This window comes from Capsicum annuum, chromosome 1 (genome assembly GCF_002878395.1).
Source record: "Capsicum annuum cultivar UCD-10X-F1 chromosome 1, UCD10Xv1.1, whole genome shotgun sequence".
Lineage (NCBI taxonomy): Eukaryota > Viridiplantae > Streptophyta > Magnoliopsida > Solanales > Solanaceae > Capsicum > Capsicum annuum.
This window is the reverse complement of record NC_061111.1, coordinates 145,106,139-145,126,096: the sequence shown is the minus strand read 5'-3', so window position 1 is coordinate 145,126,096 and position 19,958 is coordinate 145,106,139. Positions and strand designations below refer to the sequence as shown.

At 32.5% G+C, this 19,958-nt stretch overlaps 2 protein-coding genes across 2 annotated transcripts; both read right to left on the bottom strand.

The window, feature by feature from the left end:
• Window positions 1-1,270: 1,270 nt before the first annotated feature.
• On the bottom strand, window positions 1,271-3,021 carry LOC107839053 (probable carbohydrate esterase At4g34215). The gene is made up of 3 exons (XM_016682405.2): window positions 2,626-3,021; window positions 2,190-2,497; window positions 1,271-1,556 (listed from the first exon to the last, which is right to left on the bottom strand). The coding sequence occupies exons 1-3, from the start codon at window positions 2,894-2,896 to the stop codon at window positions 1,335-1,337; spliced, it is 801 nt and encodes a 266-aa protein (XP_016537891.1). The 5' UTR covers window positions 2,897-3,021; the 3' UTR covers window positions 1,271-1,334.
• Window positions 3,022-5,375: 2,354 nt separating this feature from the next.
• LOC107839048 (probable carbohydrate esterase At4g34215) lies at window positions 5,376-7,286 on the bottom strand. The gene is made up of 3 exons (XM_016682392.2): window positions 6,999-7,286; window positions 6,111-6,418; window positions 5,376-5,727 (listed from the first exon to the last, which is right to left on the bottom strand). The coding sequence occupies exons 1-3, from the start codon at window positions 7,222-7,224 to the stop codon at window positions 5,518-5,520; spliced, it is 744 nt and encodes a 247-aa protein (XP_016537878.2). The 5' UTR covers window positions 7,225-7,286; the 3' UTR covers window positions 5,376-5,517.
• Between the last annotated feature and the right edge of the window lie 12,672 nt (window positions 7,287-19,958).

Below are 19,958 nucleotides of genomic sequence, written 5' to 3'. Positions count from 1 at the left end.
TAAATTACACATGGGATTGTAAAAATGATAAGCAAACACCGTTTTTGGTGTCCTGAATTTTGTGCAAAGCAACTAAATTATACCAAACATTGTATTAATTATCCTAGTTTTAATATATGAATAATTCTATTCTAACCAGCAACCAAACGACCCCCTCTTTAGCTGAACGATTCTTTTGTTGTAGCATTTTGCTTCTCCTTTCATACGTAGTTCCTGAGTCATTGTCAGCTATGTGCTTGCTCTAGACTTCTAAGATGAAGGTCTTAATTTTTCCGAAGAACATAACTACAATTCATGCTGCATTATTAAAGGCATCATCCCTTTTGTAATTTCTATGTTCATGGAGAATTTTCATCACTCTAGACAACTCTTCGCCCTAGATCTCAAAAATTCTGGAGCTCTATCGGCTGTTTTGGTTGATATTTCCTTTGATGACAGCTTTTCTCAGTTTGTTCATATAGAATCTTAAACTTTGTAATCCTGTTATCTTATCAAGTTAAAAAGAACTTAGGTTATTTTCTTTTTGTTTCAGATTGCCAAAAACATACCAGTGTTTCTCCGAGTCCCTCCATATGTGATGCCTGTGTTCAAGTGTGGTTCGCTTCATGCCCTAAATGCCCGTTACTCGTTAGTGTTTTGGTGTTAATAAGATGCCGTTTGAAAGTTCTGAGAATTAGCTCCACCAAGAGATGCAGAATATAAATAACAGTTCAGACTAAACAAAGACTAACAAGGTACATGGAGACTGGTCTTGTACAATTCAATGTTGGATCAAGTTTGGATAAGCTAGAAAGTGTTAAATCGGTATATTTTCATGAACAAACTAGCTTAATGTTTTGTGGGGCAATGTCACTTGAGAAACGGACCATTGTCCGTTCAACTGATATTTGGGACGGCTTGGGTTAATCAAAACCTTATGGATCAAAATTGGCTCCCTTAATGTGTCAAATAGATAATGACATCAAATTTTAGCTTATTAAATAGTTAGTCGAGTCAATAATAAATCACGACCCAACTATCTTAAAGTTGAATCAAGATGACTTGAGCAGCAATGTGTCATAATTCAATGGTTGCAGAGAGCCAGTCAAGGAGGTTGCACTTTTATGTATTAAAAATTGACACCCCTCATGGACTTATAATATCAATGTTACATACCTTTTTATGAAAAAAAGTAGAGAAAATTATTGTTTCTCTTATATTTAATTGAACAATTGAAACATTAAAAAGTGGATAGCTTGTACAGCTTTATGATTATATTACAGAGTATTAAACATTTTTCCTTTTTGAATGTTTACATTGACTGCACAAGTTGAGGAAGTAATTGGAATATTCTCTCAGTATTGGCTACCAATAAGTGAGGATGTGTTTGATATTCTCTGAAGGAAAGCGTGAGCCATCATGTGGCCTAGGAGGACTTGGGAAGAAGCAGTAAGGTGTAAATTGTCGTTATGCAACTGCAAGCCCTTGGCATCAACAGTTACTACATTAGCAAGGTCAGGATATAACTGTGCTTCTCTTACTGTCTCTGTGTAATTCAATCCTGAAGCTAGAGCCACCTATACAAGTTTGAACCAAAAAAGTGTAAACAAGTAAGGATAAAAATATATACAAGGAGTGGTTTACCTTTAGTTTAGTGAGTCAATTATCCGGCCAATGAACTTCAGATATCATATACTTCCTGCATTCCAATTTGTTTGTCTTCCCTTTTTAGTCTGTTTTGAAAGAATGATTCTTTCCTTTTCTGAAGACTCTTTAATCTAACTTTCACATGAAACGTTTAAGGCACAAGGACATTTTGGTACATTCTACATATCTTTAGTGTAGGACTAGAAGATTCAAAACTCTTATTTACATTCTTAGACTCCATGTCAAGTAAAAATCAAACAAAAAAATCGAAATGGAGAGAATACCATCGAAAAAAGAAGCGGGGACAAAAATATTCATGTCTCTGTTGTTTATACTTATGTGGGATTTTAATATTAACAAACTTTGCAAGGGATGTCTGACTGACCTCAAATTGTGAAGGAGAATTTATTCTTAAAACTTTTTAAGTTCAAATCCAATAGTTGAAGGTCTAGTGGTTTACACACATACATATATTTGCTATGCATTGAAAATATACTGCATTTGGATGAACCCGCAGCTTAAGAGGCAGCTCCTGCAGTAAGAGTTGCCAAATTAAAGTTTACCTGGATAATCAAAAGCTCAGGCATCCCAATATCACTTCTCAAATCAGTGAAAAATTGCTGCATTTTTCCTTTATAAGTATTTGCATCACTCGGTCTCACCGTATCACTCTCCCCTTGATACCAAAGCATAGCTCTAATTACCCCAAATTCTTGCAGGGTAACAGCCTTGGTTCTCTTCACCAGTTGATTGTAAAGGAACGTCCCCTTCTGCCATTGGCTTATTCTGTTCCCTGCCATCGCACAAGGTACCAATCCTACTATCCCAAGACTCGATGTCTTATTCAATAAAGAATTTGCGAAGGGCATACCTGCATAGACGAATCTCTAATTTATAGTTAAGTGTGTTCAGAACGAGTCTAATGTATTTATGATTCAAGCCGAAAACATTGAGTTCAGTTGAACTTCTTAAACTCGTTTTAAATCTGCCTCTTCATACCTGGACCAATCCCACAAGTAACATTCACGTCTATATCTGCATGTAAAGGTTCAGATGCCTCCACCCACTGCAGATTGGCACCAAGTTTGAGGATGGCCGGATTAGGACTACACTCAGGCGGAACAATACCATCCCATATGTTCATCACGACACCTCCTAGGCCAGACATGTTGCTCTGTCCAGCTAGCAAAAAGATGTTCACCTGTGAACTTGCTATAGCTTTCAAATAGCATATAGCCATAATCATAAGCAATGCCACTGACTTTGCCATTTATTAGACTGAATGAATGTTTTTCCCTCATTGAATTCCATTCAACTTTTCCAGATACTGTATTTATATTGGATGAAATTGGTTAGCTTCTTGTATTTATTCGTGATACATAATTAAATTGTTACCGAGGCATAATTTGTTGTCTCTAATCTTATTATTTCGGTTATACATAAATAAATTGTTATCCAGGCATAATTCGTTGGCAACGCCCCCTCCCCCCCCCCCCCCCCCCCCCCCCCCCCCCTGGATTTTTTTCTTTTTTAATTCTTTTTCCACTAGCAACTCGATTTTAAACCTCAATTTTGTCTCTATCAAAATTACAAAATGTCGGGATTACTTGAATAAATTTATACTGCATTTAACTAACAGTATAACTTGATCATTGTGATATAGACGCAGATATTAAACTTTATTTCATCTAACTTGGAATTTCAAATGAGATAAATTAGTTCAAATATTATATGAATAATTTAATTTGTGTACTAAACTAACTTAATAACTAGTGGAGTAATAAATTATCAGCAATTATTTAGGTGAATGTATATTTCAATGCATGTTGCATTTAAATAGTTGATGTGCCAGCTTTCGTAAGGCTTTTTTTCTTATTATGTAAGCTAATTGAATTGCTGACGTTTATTCAAGTTTAGACCTGACCTAACGATTTAGTTAACAACGGAGTTTTCTCTCTTTAAATGTCAAAACGTCGTCATATTGATATCAATCCATTATATTGTGGTCCATAAAATTATTTCCACTAAACCAAAACTTATCTTGGTTAATTTATTGACGAAATGACTTGGGCAGGGGCGGACCTATGTAGTGGCGAGGGGTTCACCTAAACCCTCTCGGCAAAAAATTACGTTGTATATCTAAGGTAGAAAATCTATATTTATTTATATATATATATTAATTTTGAACCTCCTGAGATACGATTGTTGGACAGCTCCAACTATTAAAAAAAAAAGACTACATACCTCACCTGCTATATAGAAAAGAAAAAAACTTTAAAATAAGTTAAAATATAATTAGTTTAAGTATAAGCCCAAAAAAAACCTTTAAAATAACTTAAAATATAAGTTTAAGTATTTTATATGTATAGACTATATACTATTACGTCCCTTGAAATTATATTTTATTAACTTTTCACACAATTATATTTTTATTTTTCGAACCCCCTAAAAAAATTTTTTGAATCTGCTACTGGACTTGGGAAGTCCTTGACGTAGATTGTCGTATGAACTATTCTGCCCATGACTTCGTTCGCTGAACACTTAAAATTATTAAAACAAGTTATTTTAAACCGCTCTGATGATGGGTATCCCTCATGCGCTGATGTAAATTAACACATCAATATCCATGTCAAGTAAAAATCGCCACATCATTTTTATTGTTACAAATACTACTTGTTTTTTACAAGAAAAATCTCTCCAAAATACATTGGTGGGGCAGGCTCATACATACACATTGAGTACATTCAATATACATATCATAAATCTTTACTGAATGTGAAATTAGGTCTATAACCTTTTAAATATTGTAAATTTTCAATCTAGTAAACTTAAAAACAAATCATATATTGAGATACGAGATGAACCAATGAGTTATCATAATTTTCTAATCAACACCCTTTAAGATCAGTTTATGAGATACCAAAATACTTTTTTCTGGAAAAGATGACTCTCCAGTATACTCTCTTTCTAAGAACTCAATGTGAAGAAATAACTAGCTACATCTTCTCTGCTTACCATTCTGGATTCATCATTCATTAATGGCTATTCACACTTCTTTAATTATCACTAATATATATATGAAGAAGAAGATAGAGTAGATGGGGGATGTGGAATTCTTTTTCTCTTTTCTTTTTATTGTTATATTTTTACTTTTAATTTCAATATTTTCTAAATTTAAATTATTTTCTTCCCTCGTTTAAACGCGTGTGTAACCACACATTTTATCTTATTCAGCAAAATAAATGATACATAAGTTTGGTCAATCGTCAGAGGGGTTTAAGATAACTTATTTTAATTCAATATATTAAAGTGTTCAGTTGATAAAGTTGTGTGTTGAAGGGTCTAGGTGACAATCTGAGTCAAGTATAAAAGCCTTCGAGATCATTTAACCTAATTTATTTGATAAAATAAAAACATATATTAATTAATACTGTTGTTGGGTTAATCAAAACTTTATGGATCAAAATTGGCTTTCCTAAAATTTCAGATAGGTGATGACATCAAGTTTTAGCTCATTAAATAGTTAGTCTGAGTCAATAAATAAGTCATGATTCATCACCCAACTACCTTATTTGAATAAAGATAATTTGAGCTGCAATGTGTCGCAGTTCAACGATCGAAACTCAAATATTTGCAGCAAGCCAGTTAGGGAGATTGGTGCTTTAATGTATCATAAATCAACACCCCTCTTGGACTTGCAATATAAATGTTGCATACCCTTCTCATATTTTGAAAGTAGTAGAGAAAACTATTGTTAATTTCTCTTATTTTTGATTGACCAATTGAAACATAAAACATGAAACATAATTTCAGCTTGTACAACTTTATGATTATATTAGAGAGTATTAGACATTTTTCCTTCCTGAATGTTTACACTTTCACTATTGACTATCAAGAAGAGGATGTGGTTGAGATTGTCTTCATGAAAGCATCAGCCATCATGTGGCCTAGGAAGACTTGGGAAGAAGCAGTAAGGTGTAAATTGTCTTTATGCAACTGCAAGCCCTTGGCATCAACAGTTACTACATTAGCAATCTCAGGATTTAACTGTGCTTCTCTTACTATCTCTGTGTAATGCTTTCCCCCTGAGGCTAGCGCCACCTACACAAGTTTTAACAAAAGAATTGTAAACAAGTAAGGATAAGTGTGTGTATATATATAAGGAGTGCTTTTACCTTTCTTTTAGCAAGTCAATTTTCCAGCCAATGAACTTCAGATATAAGATATTCCCTTCATTTTGTTTGTCTTATTAGTTTGTTTCAAAGAGAATGTCTTTTTTTCTTTATTTGTGACTTTTAAATTCTAAACATCTCACATAATATGTTTAACACCACAAGATTAAATAAATTTTGATACATTCCACATATCTTTAGTCTAAATCACAATATTCAAAAAATTTCTTTACATTTAACGAACAAATTAAACAGAAAGGTCAAAACCAGACAAACGAATTGGAACGGAGGGGGAACCAAATTAAAGTTTACCTGTATGATCAAAAGCTCTGGTAACCCAAGATCACTTCTCAAGTCAGTGAAAAATTGCTGCATTTTTCCTTTATATACATTTGCATCACTCAGTCTTACTGTATCACTCTCCCCTTGATACCAAAGCATAGCGCTAATTACTCCACATTCTTGCAGAGTAGCAGCCTTGGCTCTTTTAACCAGTTGATTGTAAAGGAAAGTCCCCTTTTGCCATTCACTTATTTTGTTCCCTGCCATTGCACAAGGTACCAGCCTTACTATCCCAAGGCACGAAGTTTTATTCAACAAAGAATTTGCGAAGGGCATGCCTGCATTGACGAATTTATAGTTAGTGTGTTCGGAATGAGTCTAATGTTTTTAAACACATACCCAAGCATAAATGTATGTCTATGAGCTGTTTATTAGTAACCCATTCAATTCACCATATTTAAAATAAATCGAGTTATGACCTGTTTGCTAAGCTGATCCAACGAGTTGAGCATGATGCATGTTACCCATCAAATTATTGCATCAGCGTAGTGTAGGGCTAAGAAAAAACCCAACTTTGAAATAAAATATGAAGAATATTGAAAATTATGTAAATTTGGAGGAAGTTGAGCTAAAACAAATTAAAAATAAACTAACGCGCTTTCGCCTACTTTTCTTTTTCTCTTTCCCAAAAAGAAATAGAAAGATATGAGGGCACGTATATTTTTTGGTTATGACATGTGATTTGATTTATTTTGACCAAAGCAAATTTAGGGCATGTTGATCTTGACCTGTTCATTATTTTCAACCCGCCCAAATTTAACATGCCCCGACAATTAGACACGTGTAGTATTTATGTTTCGAGCCAAAAGCCTTGAATTCAGTGGAACTTTTTAAACTCATTTTAAATCCGCCTTATACCTGGACCAATCCCACAAGTAACGTTCACGTCAATATCTGCATGTAAAGGTTCAGTTGCCTCCACCCATTGAAGATTGGCATCAAGTTTGAGGATGGCCGGATTAGGGCTACACTCCGGCGGAACGATACGGTCCCATACGTTCTTCACGACACCTCCTAGGCCGGACATGTTGCTCTGTCCGGCTAGCAAGAAAATGTTCTTCACCTGTGAATTTGCCATAATCATAAGTAATGTCACTAACTTTGCCTTTTGTTATACAGAATGTTTTTCCACTCTATGAATTCCATACAACAGATTTATATATATATATATATATTGGGCTGAAATTGCTTAGCTTTCGTGTGTTTAGAAGGTAAAGTACTTTTGAAGTTGACAGCACGGACCCTTTTATTGATTATACGTAGTATTTTTTGTTTTCCATGTGATTATCGAAGCATCGTGTTGGCTCGAATCTTCCTTAACGGGCATTTCATTGAATATCAATCAAACTTCGTTGAATTTTTTTCGCCTTCATGCTTTAGGCTATATAATAAAAACGAATATTTTATCGAAGGTCTTGTTCTCTCAACTATAAAAAATTAATAAAAGATTCCAGTGCACAATGGCAAATCCTGTGATAATTTTGTTAATAACTAGTGGAATAATAAGTTATTAGCAATTATTTGGATGGAAATACATTTTAATTTTTAAGGCATGTTAAATTTAAATATATTATGTGCAATTAATGCAAATTGCCTATATAATATATTTATTATCTAAATCGAAGTACTTTGGTCATTAAATCTTAGCCATTAAATTTAATTCATGTTGTGTGTCATCAATAGAAATAGAAACTTAGAAAAAATGAAGAGAAATTGGATCCAATTTAACGTCAATTTTAGTTAACTTGACGAAAATCCGGCTTTCTTAAGGCTTTGTTTAAAGCTCATTGACTTGCCGATGTAACAAGTTTGGACTTGCCATAACGATTTTAGTAAACGACGGTGTTCTCTTTAAAGGAAAAAAAAACATAAATAGCCACTTTTATAAAAGTAAGTACATATATATGGCCGTATTTAGTGATTTTAATTATGTCAGGTATAATATTTACTTTAATAGCTTTTTTAAAAAAAAATTAAAACATAATATCCTCTGCAGTAATAAAACATGACATTGTGTAAAACTAGGAGAGATTTGTGGAACCACAAACTTTTCAATTCCTTTTTGTAGGGAACATGTTTATCTTTATAATCCATTTGAAAATTCATTATTGCAATACGAATATAGTTAATAATTGTAAACTGAAGTATATTTTATCTCCACTTTTTCATATTTTATTTCTGCCATGGAAGAAGAAATCTCAATTTTGATTCAACATGGTGGTGAATGGGCTAGTGAACACAACTTCAATGACTTCATTGTTGATGATTTGATATTAAAATTGGATTGAAATTTCGAGACGTTTCTTGATGAATTAACGAAGATTCTTGATGTTTATGCTTCTATGGATACAGTTGAAATAAAATTTTTCGTGAAGCATAATTATACTCCAATGAAGATATTCAACGATCGGAGTTTGAAATGGTATATGAATTTGAAATGTAAAAGTTCTTTAACAGATTATCCTCTTTGTATAACAGTGAAGGAGAAAGATTGTGTCCTAATTTTGTCAAATACCAATCCGATTACTTCAAGGTGTAATGACCTGCAATTGATAGAGAATGTTGAACACGTTTGAGTTTGTTATGCCAAATGAAGGAGAATATTGTGATGGAATGGAAATCACTGAAAATGGTATAATCATTAACATATTTCATAAAGAGATAAAAAAAAAAAGGTTAGTTGTACAGGAACAAGAATATACTCCAAGATGTTATAAGTTTCCGTTCGATCAAAAAAAAAATTTCAGTTCAAAGTAAAACGGTCAAGTTCATCAAGGTAAAGGATACGCTTAAGTGTTTAGTACTTATATATACTTTTTATATCTAACATATACTAAGTATAATAATTGATATGACAGATGTTGATACGAATCAAGAGTAATATTTTTTCTTTCATTGATGTCACAATTTTTCTTTGGGCTGGTCAATATGGTATACTATTATGTATAGTTTTTGTAATTACTACATAGAAAAGTATCAATTGACTCAGAATGTTAGTAATTTTTCTACCAACAAGCAGGTGTGTAACTTTTGCGATGTGATGATATTGCAGGTATTATGTTGTATGTAAGATGATCAATGTTCATGGTATTTGAGGTCATCCAGCCTTAATGAATCAGATATATTCAAGGTGAGAAGGTTTTATAATGTTCACACATGTGGAAATGAATCAAGATTTTTTGCACAAAAACATGCTACTTCAAAGTTTGTAGGAGGTCTCATAACAAACAACTTTGATGATCCTAAGTCTGAATTAAACCTGTCAAACGGGCCGGGTTGACCCAGCCCAACCCGACCCACTAAACAAACCCGACCTGATTAACCCATGGACTGTAAGGTACCGAGTCCCGGGCTGGATTAATTTTTTTGCTCGGTTAACTCGGTCTGGACCAAAACCGGTCTAGGCCCGCCGGTTAACCGGCCCGGTTCGGTTAAATTTTTTTTTTAAATTGAATTTTATTAAAAAATGGCCGTTGGGCCCAACAACTATATGACCATTGGGAGCCCAAAATGGCTATAATGGCCATTTTTAATTAATTTTTTTAATTAAAATATTTTTTAAACCCAAAAAATTTCTATAAATATCCACACTTTCAAATCATTTTCCACAATTTTTCATTCTCTCAAATCTCAATTCTCAATTCTCAAATATTCTATATATTTTCTAAAGTGCTCACTTTAATTTTTTAATTTTGTGATTACAAAGTACGAGTGGAAGTTTCTAAAGTCGCAACCTTCGGATACTTCTAAAATTTGGTATTGTCATTCCATCTCTTACTTTTAATTTTTAAGTAGTGTATTAATTGTTGAATATTTAATTTTAGGGATAATACTTACGAAAATACCTGAACTTTGATTAGATTTCTAGTTGAGCATACTGAACTTTGCGGGGGTCCTATTACCCCCCTGGACTATTTAAAGTGAAATTAATCCCCCCCCCCCCCCAAATGCTATACCCAGTTTTAAAGTAGAAACTGAATTACACGCTCCAATGACATATTGACACGTGTATTTTTTTTTAAAATTAATTTTTATTTAATTTCTTTTCCATTCTCCATTCTTATTTCTTCTCCATTTTTATTCATCAAAATCCTCAAAAAAATTAGCAATATTTTGATCACATATGTGCCATCTGCCCATTTTCATCAATAACTCAAACAAGAATGACTCAAAAATAAGATCAAAATTTTCAACAACAAGGAAAGTATAGATTTATTCTTTTTAAGATAAAGCAAAACAACTTAGATTTATGGCAAAATGTCCAAAATGTAACAAATACTAAATAAGAATTCAAAATTTCAGTAGCAGCACAAAGCCAATAACAACACAATTACAACCAAAACATTGACATCCAACATTTCAAAACAACACCATTACAACCAAAACATTGGCATCCAAAATCCCAAAACAACCAAAAACTCAGAAACTTCCTATTGTCAACTACAAGAAACTTCAAAATGCATCATTTAAAAAAAAAAAAAAATCATATTTTGAGAAAATCATCTTCACGGATTTCTTGAGAATTTGAAATTTCAATTACTATCAAGATTGTGCCGACAAATTCCCCTCTGACGCCAATAGTGGGTTGGTTGATGATGACAATGATGGTTTAATTTTGCTATTTTGATAGAATTGAAGAAGACCCATTTGGTGTGTGTATTGAAATGAAAAAATTACAGAAACTAACATACTTAAGACATTAATTACAAAAAATAACAACAGTTTTTCTAAATTAAAACTAAAAGCAATATTAGCAATATTTTAACCTTTTTTGAGTTAGGCCCGTGGATTTCACCAATTACTTTACCATTACCTATTTTCAAGCCATTTACTATATTCAGTTCCCTCAACTTCAATGATTCCTTTTATTTTTTGCCATTTACCATATTTTAGTTCCCTCAACTTCAATGATTCATTTTATTTATTTTTCAAAAATCGTTCTTTGCTCTCTAATTTTTTATAAACTTGTTCCCCAATAATTAAGGTAAGCATATTTTTCAGTTAATGCATGTTATTTTTTTTCATATAACTTCTTTTTTGTAAATCAATTTCGACATTATTCAACCTACATCTGCGATTCATTTTTTTGGGTTTTTCTTTTAAATTTCTGCGTGTTGAAATTTTTGGAGTTACGCGATAATGGCAGTACATGCACATCGTAGTAGTTCAGTTAGTGGTATTCCACCGTTGAATTTAGATTCGGATGAACTACGATCGTTTAGTCTTGATTTGACGCAAGATGAAGAAACTAACTTGATTTCTACTAATGTTCAATCGAAGGATGGTGTTAGCATAGAAGAGGTGAGATTGAAGAATCGTAAAGATCTGAAAAAGATTATCGCAATCATAAAACGAAAAGCATTGAGAGAATCTTCATCCCTAAAACCCTCAAAAATTCAAAAAAAAAAGTCAAAAAAAGGAGAATATAGGAAAATTACAACTCCTGTTTCATCTGATTATGAATTTGAAGAAGAGAAAATGGAGGAGGTAATTTTGTATTTTTAATCTTTTCAATTTATGATAAATATGTCCATATATGTATTTTTTTATATTTTGTAATGAATTTTTATTTAAAATGTATTTTTTACATTTATGATATGTATTTGTATTTTGGTAATGATTTGTATTATTTTTGTATTTGTATTTGGTTTTGTGAAGAGTTATACTTATTCCAATATAGATATATATGTGCATAGCTGAAAAAAATATATGCTTTACTCAAAAAAATTGTATTTATTAGAATCTCATATGTTTTTTTCATACCAAAAAATTGACTTGTGCGGTATACACTCTTTTACATATAAATAACTAATGGTATATGTCTTATAAAATATATTCACGATGATAACATTTGCAACTATTTAACTACAAAAAAGTCAACACTATCAAAAGTTTGTATCAAAATTTAGAATCATAAAATAATCAGTGAAAAAATTAATTATTTTTAAACTGAATACATCTGTAAACTTATCATTTATTATATTTCCTACATGAACACCTATTGTGACCTTTAAATCCACATGAACTACAATAATTTTTGTTTTTCTTCTCGAACACATCTCTTTTCGACTTTCCACGATCCTTCTTTCCAGGTCTTTCAGGGGGTGCTTGTATTTTGGTGGCAAAACTATCTCCTCCAATATCTCCTGTGGAATCACCCAATCATCTTTGTGTGGTAAAGGATAAATGGGAAGATCATACGTTCTTGACACAATTTTTGATTTGTATAGGTCAGAGTAATATGATCCCTTTTGAAAATTCTTGCTATCAAGTACTTCATAAACATGAACATACGGTATCTCGTCCTATGGAATGCATGGCAAGAATTTTTTTTTCTTAAGGAAATCAATAAAATATTTATCCTTGTCGTGTACTGTATAGACATACTCTGAGGCTGGTATAACCAGAAATTATTAAAATAAAATTAAAATTATAACAACAATTATTCATTTGACATTTGTAATTGTTCCAGTTTAGCAATTGTATTTTACCAACTCTGCATATGTATATTGCATGTCTCAATATGTATTTTTAGAAATATATGGCCTTCATTTTTTTAAAAAAAAAAAAATGCAGTCAAACACTTAAAACAGAGTGCATATGTATTTTTTAAATACATATAGCTGGCAGCATATGTAAATTGAAATACATAAAAGTAACTACCAGTGATCACATAAACAGACTGCATATGTATTTTACAAATACATATAGCTGGCAACATATGCAATGTTAAATACATATATAAGAAGGACTTACGGTTCTATCCATGGTATAAACAGTTAAGAAAGTACCAGTATACAGTTTTCTGAGATGACTTACATCAACGATTATTACAGGTCTACAATGTTCGAATCCTTTGACATAATAACTTATTAGTATATACAAAACTTAGAAACGAAATCCAACAAGAACAAATTGTTTAATTGAATTGGGAAAAAATACAAAATAAACTGTAATAATTGTATATCAATATTCAACCTATATAGCGTGATGGAAAACTCTAATTTGTAAAAAGAAATTATCGATCAAATCACTTTGTTCGAGAACTGATCAAACCATTGTTGTTACGATTTTTTCAGCGATTTTCACAAATATAGTTCAAAAATTCACAAACAAATCATATTTGTTTATCGATACTTGTATTTACAGCGTTGTCTTATCAAACTCTTCTCAAAACATTAGACGATGCACATAAATTTTGAAAGTAGTCATTTTTTTTAAATTGATATGAGCTGCAGATTATGAAAAATGTTTTTGAATTTTGAATTATATTGCTATAAAATAATGGTTGTGGTTAAAATAGAGTCATTAAGGAAAAGATATATGTAAAAGGTTAACAAATTTGTCAAATTAAATGTTTCTTAAATTAATGAATCGTTTTTCCCATATTAAACTGAAACAGATTGGAGTTAAATTAGGAATAGAATCTTTAATTGTATATGTATTTAACTAGCAACAGTTTAATCAAATACAAAATACATATTGCTATTTTTTGTAATTTCGAAAAGGTTGCTATAAGACTTACAATTAAGGCTCTATAGTTGCTATTTCTGAAATTTTTCCTATTGAAATTAGGTCAAATTGATGTAATTAAATTGAGTGTGTTGAAGATAACTTATTTGATGTGTGTGTGATGAAATTGTATTCAATTCAATTTCAAGTCAACAATGGAACACCAATGGAGCACCATTGAAGATTGAAGAGAAGAAAGAAAGAAGAGAGAAGAGGAAGAAGATATAAATAAAAAAATAAATTAAAAAATATTTAATTTATAAAAATTAGAAAATTGAGGAGCTGTTTGACTAAAAAAAAGTTTTTTAACGATTTTTAACACTTTCACGTGCCCAATGCTTGTGAATTACACTCAATGGTCCAAGTGGGTTGATATATGCCATTAAAATATATAAAAAAAAAGAAAGTCTAGGGGGCACCCCCGCAAAGTTCAGTATGCTCAACTGAAAATTCGGTCAAAGTTTCGGTATTTTCGTGAGTATTATCCCTTAATTTTATTATATTTATGTGTTTTGAATTTTTTAAATTTAATTTATATTATGGATAAATTAAGAAACCTCGCCACTAAAGGTGTAAATATTTTTTATCCAGGAAGTGGTAGTAAAAAGTGAATTACTAGCGGTAGAGGCACTTTAAGTAGTAGATATATCCACGTGCCTTCACCTCCGGTACCGCTTAGTCAATCTTTTGACGAAGAAGTAAGTGTAGGTGCCTACGATATGGATTATGTAGAAACTCAGAAAAATTGCGGTATAGAAGAAGAAAATGAAGTAGATGCAGTTAATTTAGATGAAGATGATGAAAATATTGGTGAGACACCTGCAATAGGAAATGTTAACGTTAGATCTGAATCGATTAATCTCCCCCCCCCCCCCCCATCCTTCCCGTGCCCCAAGAATTCATAAAACAACTAGTATTGCATTGTAATTTTTTGAATGTACATCAGATATTGAGGTGCAATACAATATTTGTCAACAAATATATAAGCATAAAAGAAGAGACAAGCAAGGGGGTATGGGTATGTTAATGAGACATATAAGTGATAATCACGGAAGAGAGTTAAAAATTGCACAAGGTGGTGTGCATATTGGTGGGCCAACACAAATTAGAATAGACCTAGCAACCAGTCAAGCAATGAAGAAGTATAATAAATTGAGGGACTGGGAAGAAATAGGAAAAATGATAGATGTGGGTTGTTTGCCTTTTAGTTTTCCTTTTTCTGATGCCTTTATTCATTATATTGAAGCAATTTATAATTTTATGTTTAATGGTGTTCCTAAAAGTACTTTTTGGGACAATATTTTTAGACTTCATTCACAATACTGTTTTTATTTATCAACATTGTTAAAAAATATTCAATGTAGAATGTCTCTAACTTCTAATCTTGGCCGTACTGTAAATAAAAATGATTATTTAATCATTTCTTGTCACTGGATAGATAGTAATTTTGTTATGCAAAATTGTATTCTAGCTTTTTTGTATAATGAAGATTGTAAACATACTGGAGATTTTATTGTTGATTCAATTGCTAAAGTTACAGAATTTTATGGTATTGAAAATAAAATCTTATGTATTGTTTTTGTTAATGCTTCTAACAACAAAACTGCTATAACAAAGTTAAAATCTGAGCTATCTCCGCCGTTACCTGAAATTTTTCATGTTAAGTGTGCTTGTCCTATGTATAATTTAATTGTAAGAGATGGTCTTGAGTTTTTTGAGATTTATATTGAAAAAATTTGGCTTGCTATTGGTTTTATTCAAGGAAATAATCGCAAAAGAAGAATTAGAGACTTTAAACTTAAATGTGAACAAAATGGACTTGCACTGATATTGATGCCTGAAGAATGTGATATTAGATGGAATGCTACGTATGATTTTTTAAAAACTTGTCATAAATATAGAGTTCTTATTACACTATCTTTTAACCAACATTGTGGTTCATTTGCTGATTCTGCTGAATGCATACTACATGATTCTGATTGGGCCGTAATTGATGATCTTGTTAAGTTTTTGGAAAAAATTTATATAGCTACAGTTGAATTTTTCGGTGCTTATTATCCTACTTTTGTAATATTTTACCATAGATAGATGATATCTCTGATTTTCTCAAAGAATATAAAAAATAAAGAAGGTTACGAATAAGCTTTTGGTGCTATGTTTGCTAAATTAAAAAAATATTTTTTGTCGATTGCCCCTATTTACTTGGTTGGTGCTATTTTAAATCTGTGCATGAAATATAATACTATGTGCCACTTTAGTACTCTTATTTATGCTAACTTAGAGATAAATACTAACAATGATTCTGGTTATGAAGAACAAGAACAACCAGATTTGTGAATGGCTATGGCCGATGCAAACACTTACATAGATAAATTATATAATCACTATGCTGATTTACTTGATTTAGCTGTACCGACAAATATCATTCCAACTGTCTCTCCTCATCCTCCCAAGGATCCATCATCTTCTAAAAGGCCAGCACATAGTGGTTTTTCTGATTACTTTTATGATTTAAATTGTTAGAATAGTGTTGAGGAGGGAGCTTACACAACAACTTATCAGAAAGAGCTGAAGTATTACTTTCAAACGCTGATAGAGCATCGCAAACGATGGATCAACGCGTTGGGTTGGTGGAGGAATAATGAAACACAATATACTGTGCTTTCAATATTAGCTATAGATATCTTGAATGTTCCAATGTCAACTGTTGCATTGGAGAGCACTTTTAGTCAGGGACGACAACAGTTTGGAGACAACCGACACTCTTTGGGAAGTAATGCAATGAATGTCTAGTTTGCCTTAGAGATTGGATTAGAGCGGAACGAAGAAATCAAGGAATGGAGGCGGATCCAAACGACGAGCAGAGACTTGAATAAATTATGAATTCACGGGAGAACTCAGCAGAATCAAGTTCAATGCATGATTTTACCCCCATTGACTTTGACTATCCTATGCAAGTTCCCATTAATATTAACATGAATGACTTGGAAAAAATGATGCAAAATTTATAGATTTTTCATTCATATAAATTATAAATTTTGGATCATTTTGCAATCAATAAAATTCAACATCCATTCACTCCTTAGTCCTTTTTGTAATTTTTTCCATTTGATGATTTAAATTGAATTTCTAGTTTAAATTAAATACTTTGTTTTAATATATTACTAATTTACTATCAAGTATTATTAATTTATTATATTAAGTAGCATATGTTTTATTTAAAGTAGTACATATATTGAATGATACGTATATATGTATGTATATTTTCTAAAGTTGTATATATTTTATCGTATACATGTGTATATGTTTTATAAATTAGTATATAACTATATATTTAGTGCGTGTATATATTGTCGTGTATATATATATATTGTAGTATATGTTTTATTTAAAGTACATTTATTGAATGATACGTATAACACTCGGAGGAGAGACGTGATTTCAGTTATTGTTGGTGTTTTAGGGTGGAGGAAGTCAGAGAAGCTATTCGTAGAATGCGAAAGAAAGGGGAGACGGGGACCGATGAGATTCCGGTGGTTTTTTGGAAGTTTATAGGTAAGGTTGGTTTAAGGTGGTTGACTGATTTGTTTAACGGCATTTTCAAGACGGCAAGGATGCCGGAGGCTTGGAGGTGGAGTACGATGATTCCGTTATATAAAAATAAGAGAGACATCCAAAGTTGCACTAACTATAGAGGTATCAAGCTGTTGAGTCATACTATGAAGATTTGGGAGAGGTTAGTTGAGCTGAGATTGAGGAGGATCGTCTCCATTTTGGAGAATCAGTTTGGTTTTATGCCTGATCGCTCGACGGCAGAGGCAATCCACCTGGTGAGGAGATTGGTGGAGCAGTATAGGAAAAGGAAGGAGGATTTGCATATGGTGTTCATCGACTTAGAGAAGTCTTATGAAAAATTTTCGAGGGAGGTTCTGTGGAGATGTTTAAAGGCCAAAGGGGTCCTGGTGGCGTACATCAGAGCTATTAAGGATATGTACGATAGAGGGAAGACTCGGGTGAGAACGACGGGAGAAGACTCAGAGCATTTTTCGATCGAGGCAGGGTTGCACCAGGGTTCGACTCTTAGTTCGTTCCTACTTGCGTTGGTGATAGACGTGTTGACACGGAGTATTCAAAGGGAGGTGTCGTGGTGTATGTTGTTCGCTGATGATGTAGTGTTGATTGATGAGACACGGACGGGTGTGAATGAAAAATTGGAGGTTTGGAGGCAAACCCTTGAATCTAAGGGGTTCAGATTGAGTAGGTCCAAGATAGAATATATGGAATATAAGTTTAGTCAGGTAAGGCAGAAGGATGATGTCGTGGTAAGGTTGGATTCCCAGGAGGTCCGAAAGAGGGATAGTTTTAGGTATTTTGGGTTTATGATTCAGTGGAATAACAAGATTGATGAGGATGTCTCTAACCGTATTGGAGCTGGTTAGATGAAGTGGAGGCTTTCCTCGGGAGTGTTGTGTGACAAGAAGGTGTCACTAAAGCTTAAAGGTAAATTCTACAGAGTGGCAGTCCATCCTGCTATGCTATATGGAGTAGAGTGTTGGCCAGTCAAGAACTCCCACATTCAAAAAATGAAGGTACCAGAAATGAGAATGTTGCATTGGATGTGTAGACTTACCAGAGGGGATAGAGTCAGGAATGTGACCGTTTGGGAGAAGGTCGGAGTGGCTTTGTTGGAGGATAATATGCGCGAAGGAAGGTTGAGATGGTTTGGGCATGTGATGAGGAGGGGCACGGATGCCCCAGTTCATAGGTGCGAGAGGTTAGAGTTAGATGGCTTCAGAAGAAGGAGAGGTAGGCCGAAGAAGTACTGGAGGAAAATGATTAGACATGATATAGAACAACTTCTGCTTACTGAGGACATGACCCTAGTTATGAAGGTGTGGAGGTCACGGATAAGGGTAGAAGGCTAGGTTGTGTGCGTGGATTTAGTAAGTAGTTAGAAGAGCTCAGGTTGAGTCGGGCTAGTAAACCTAGGATTGGGTCCAAAGATAGGAGCTCGGTCAGGCGGGCGTGGGTCTCTTTCTCCTATTGTGCTTATTTATTTTATTTCTTATTTCTCTGACTTCTATTTTTATGTGTATTATTCCTTTTCATGTTATGCCAACCATCTTGCTTCTTATTTAATTACGCTTTGGTCTACTTTTCTTTATCTTGAGCCGGGGGTCTATCGAAAACAACCTCTCTACTTCTCTAGATGTAGCGGTATGGACTGCGTACACTCTACCCTCCCCAGACCCCACTTGGTAGGCATACACTGGATTTGTTGTTGTTGTTGTTGTATATTGAATGGTACATATATATGTGTATATATTTTCTAAAGTAGTAAATATTTAACGTATACATGTGTATATGTTTTATAAATTAGTACTCCATATAACTATATATTTAGTGTGTGTATATATTGTAGTATATATATATATATATATATATATATATATATATATATATATATATATGGGGACGACCCGGTTCATACCTACTCCGTAGGTGTCGGGGAGGGGGGGGACCACTCCGGGCCTGACCTACGCGCCCTCACCCCAGCTTCGCTGGAGGAGCGTTTCGAACCCCCGACCCTGGCACAGCACGGTAGCCAAGGCCATCCCTCGTATATATATATATATATATATATATATATATATTGTAGTATATGTTTTATTTAAAGTACATATATTGAATGGTACGTATATATGTGTATATATTTTCTAAAGTAGTATATACTTAATGTATACATGTGTATATGTTTTATAAATTAGTATACAACTATATATTTAGTGTGTATATATATTGTAGTATATATATGGTAGTATATGTTTTATTTAAAGTAGTACATATATTGAATGGTATGTATATGTGTGTATATTTTCTAAAGTAGTATATATTTAACGTATACATGTGTATATATTTTATAAATTAGGATATAACTATATATTTAGTGTGTGTATATATTGTAGTATATGTTTTATTTAAAGTAGTACATATATATTGAATGGTACGTATATATGTGTATATATCTTCTATAAACGTATATATTTAACGTATGCACATGTATATGTTTTATAAATTAGTATATAACTACATATTTAGTGTGTGTATATATTGTTATATATATTTTATTTAAATTAATACATATATTGAATGGTACGAATATATGTGTATATATCTTCTATAGATGCATATATTTAACATACACATGTGTTATATAGTGTGTGTATATATTGTAGTATATGTTTTATCTAAAGTAGTACATATAATGAATGGTATGTATATATGTGTATATATTTTCTAAAGTAG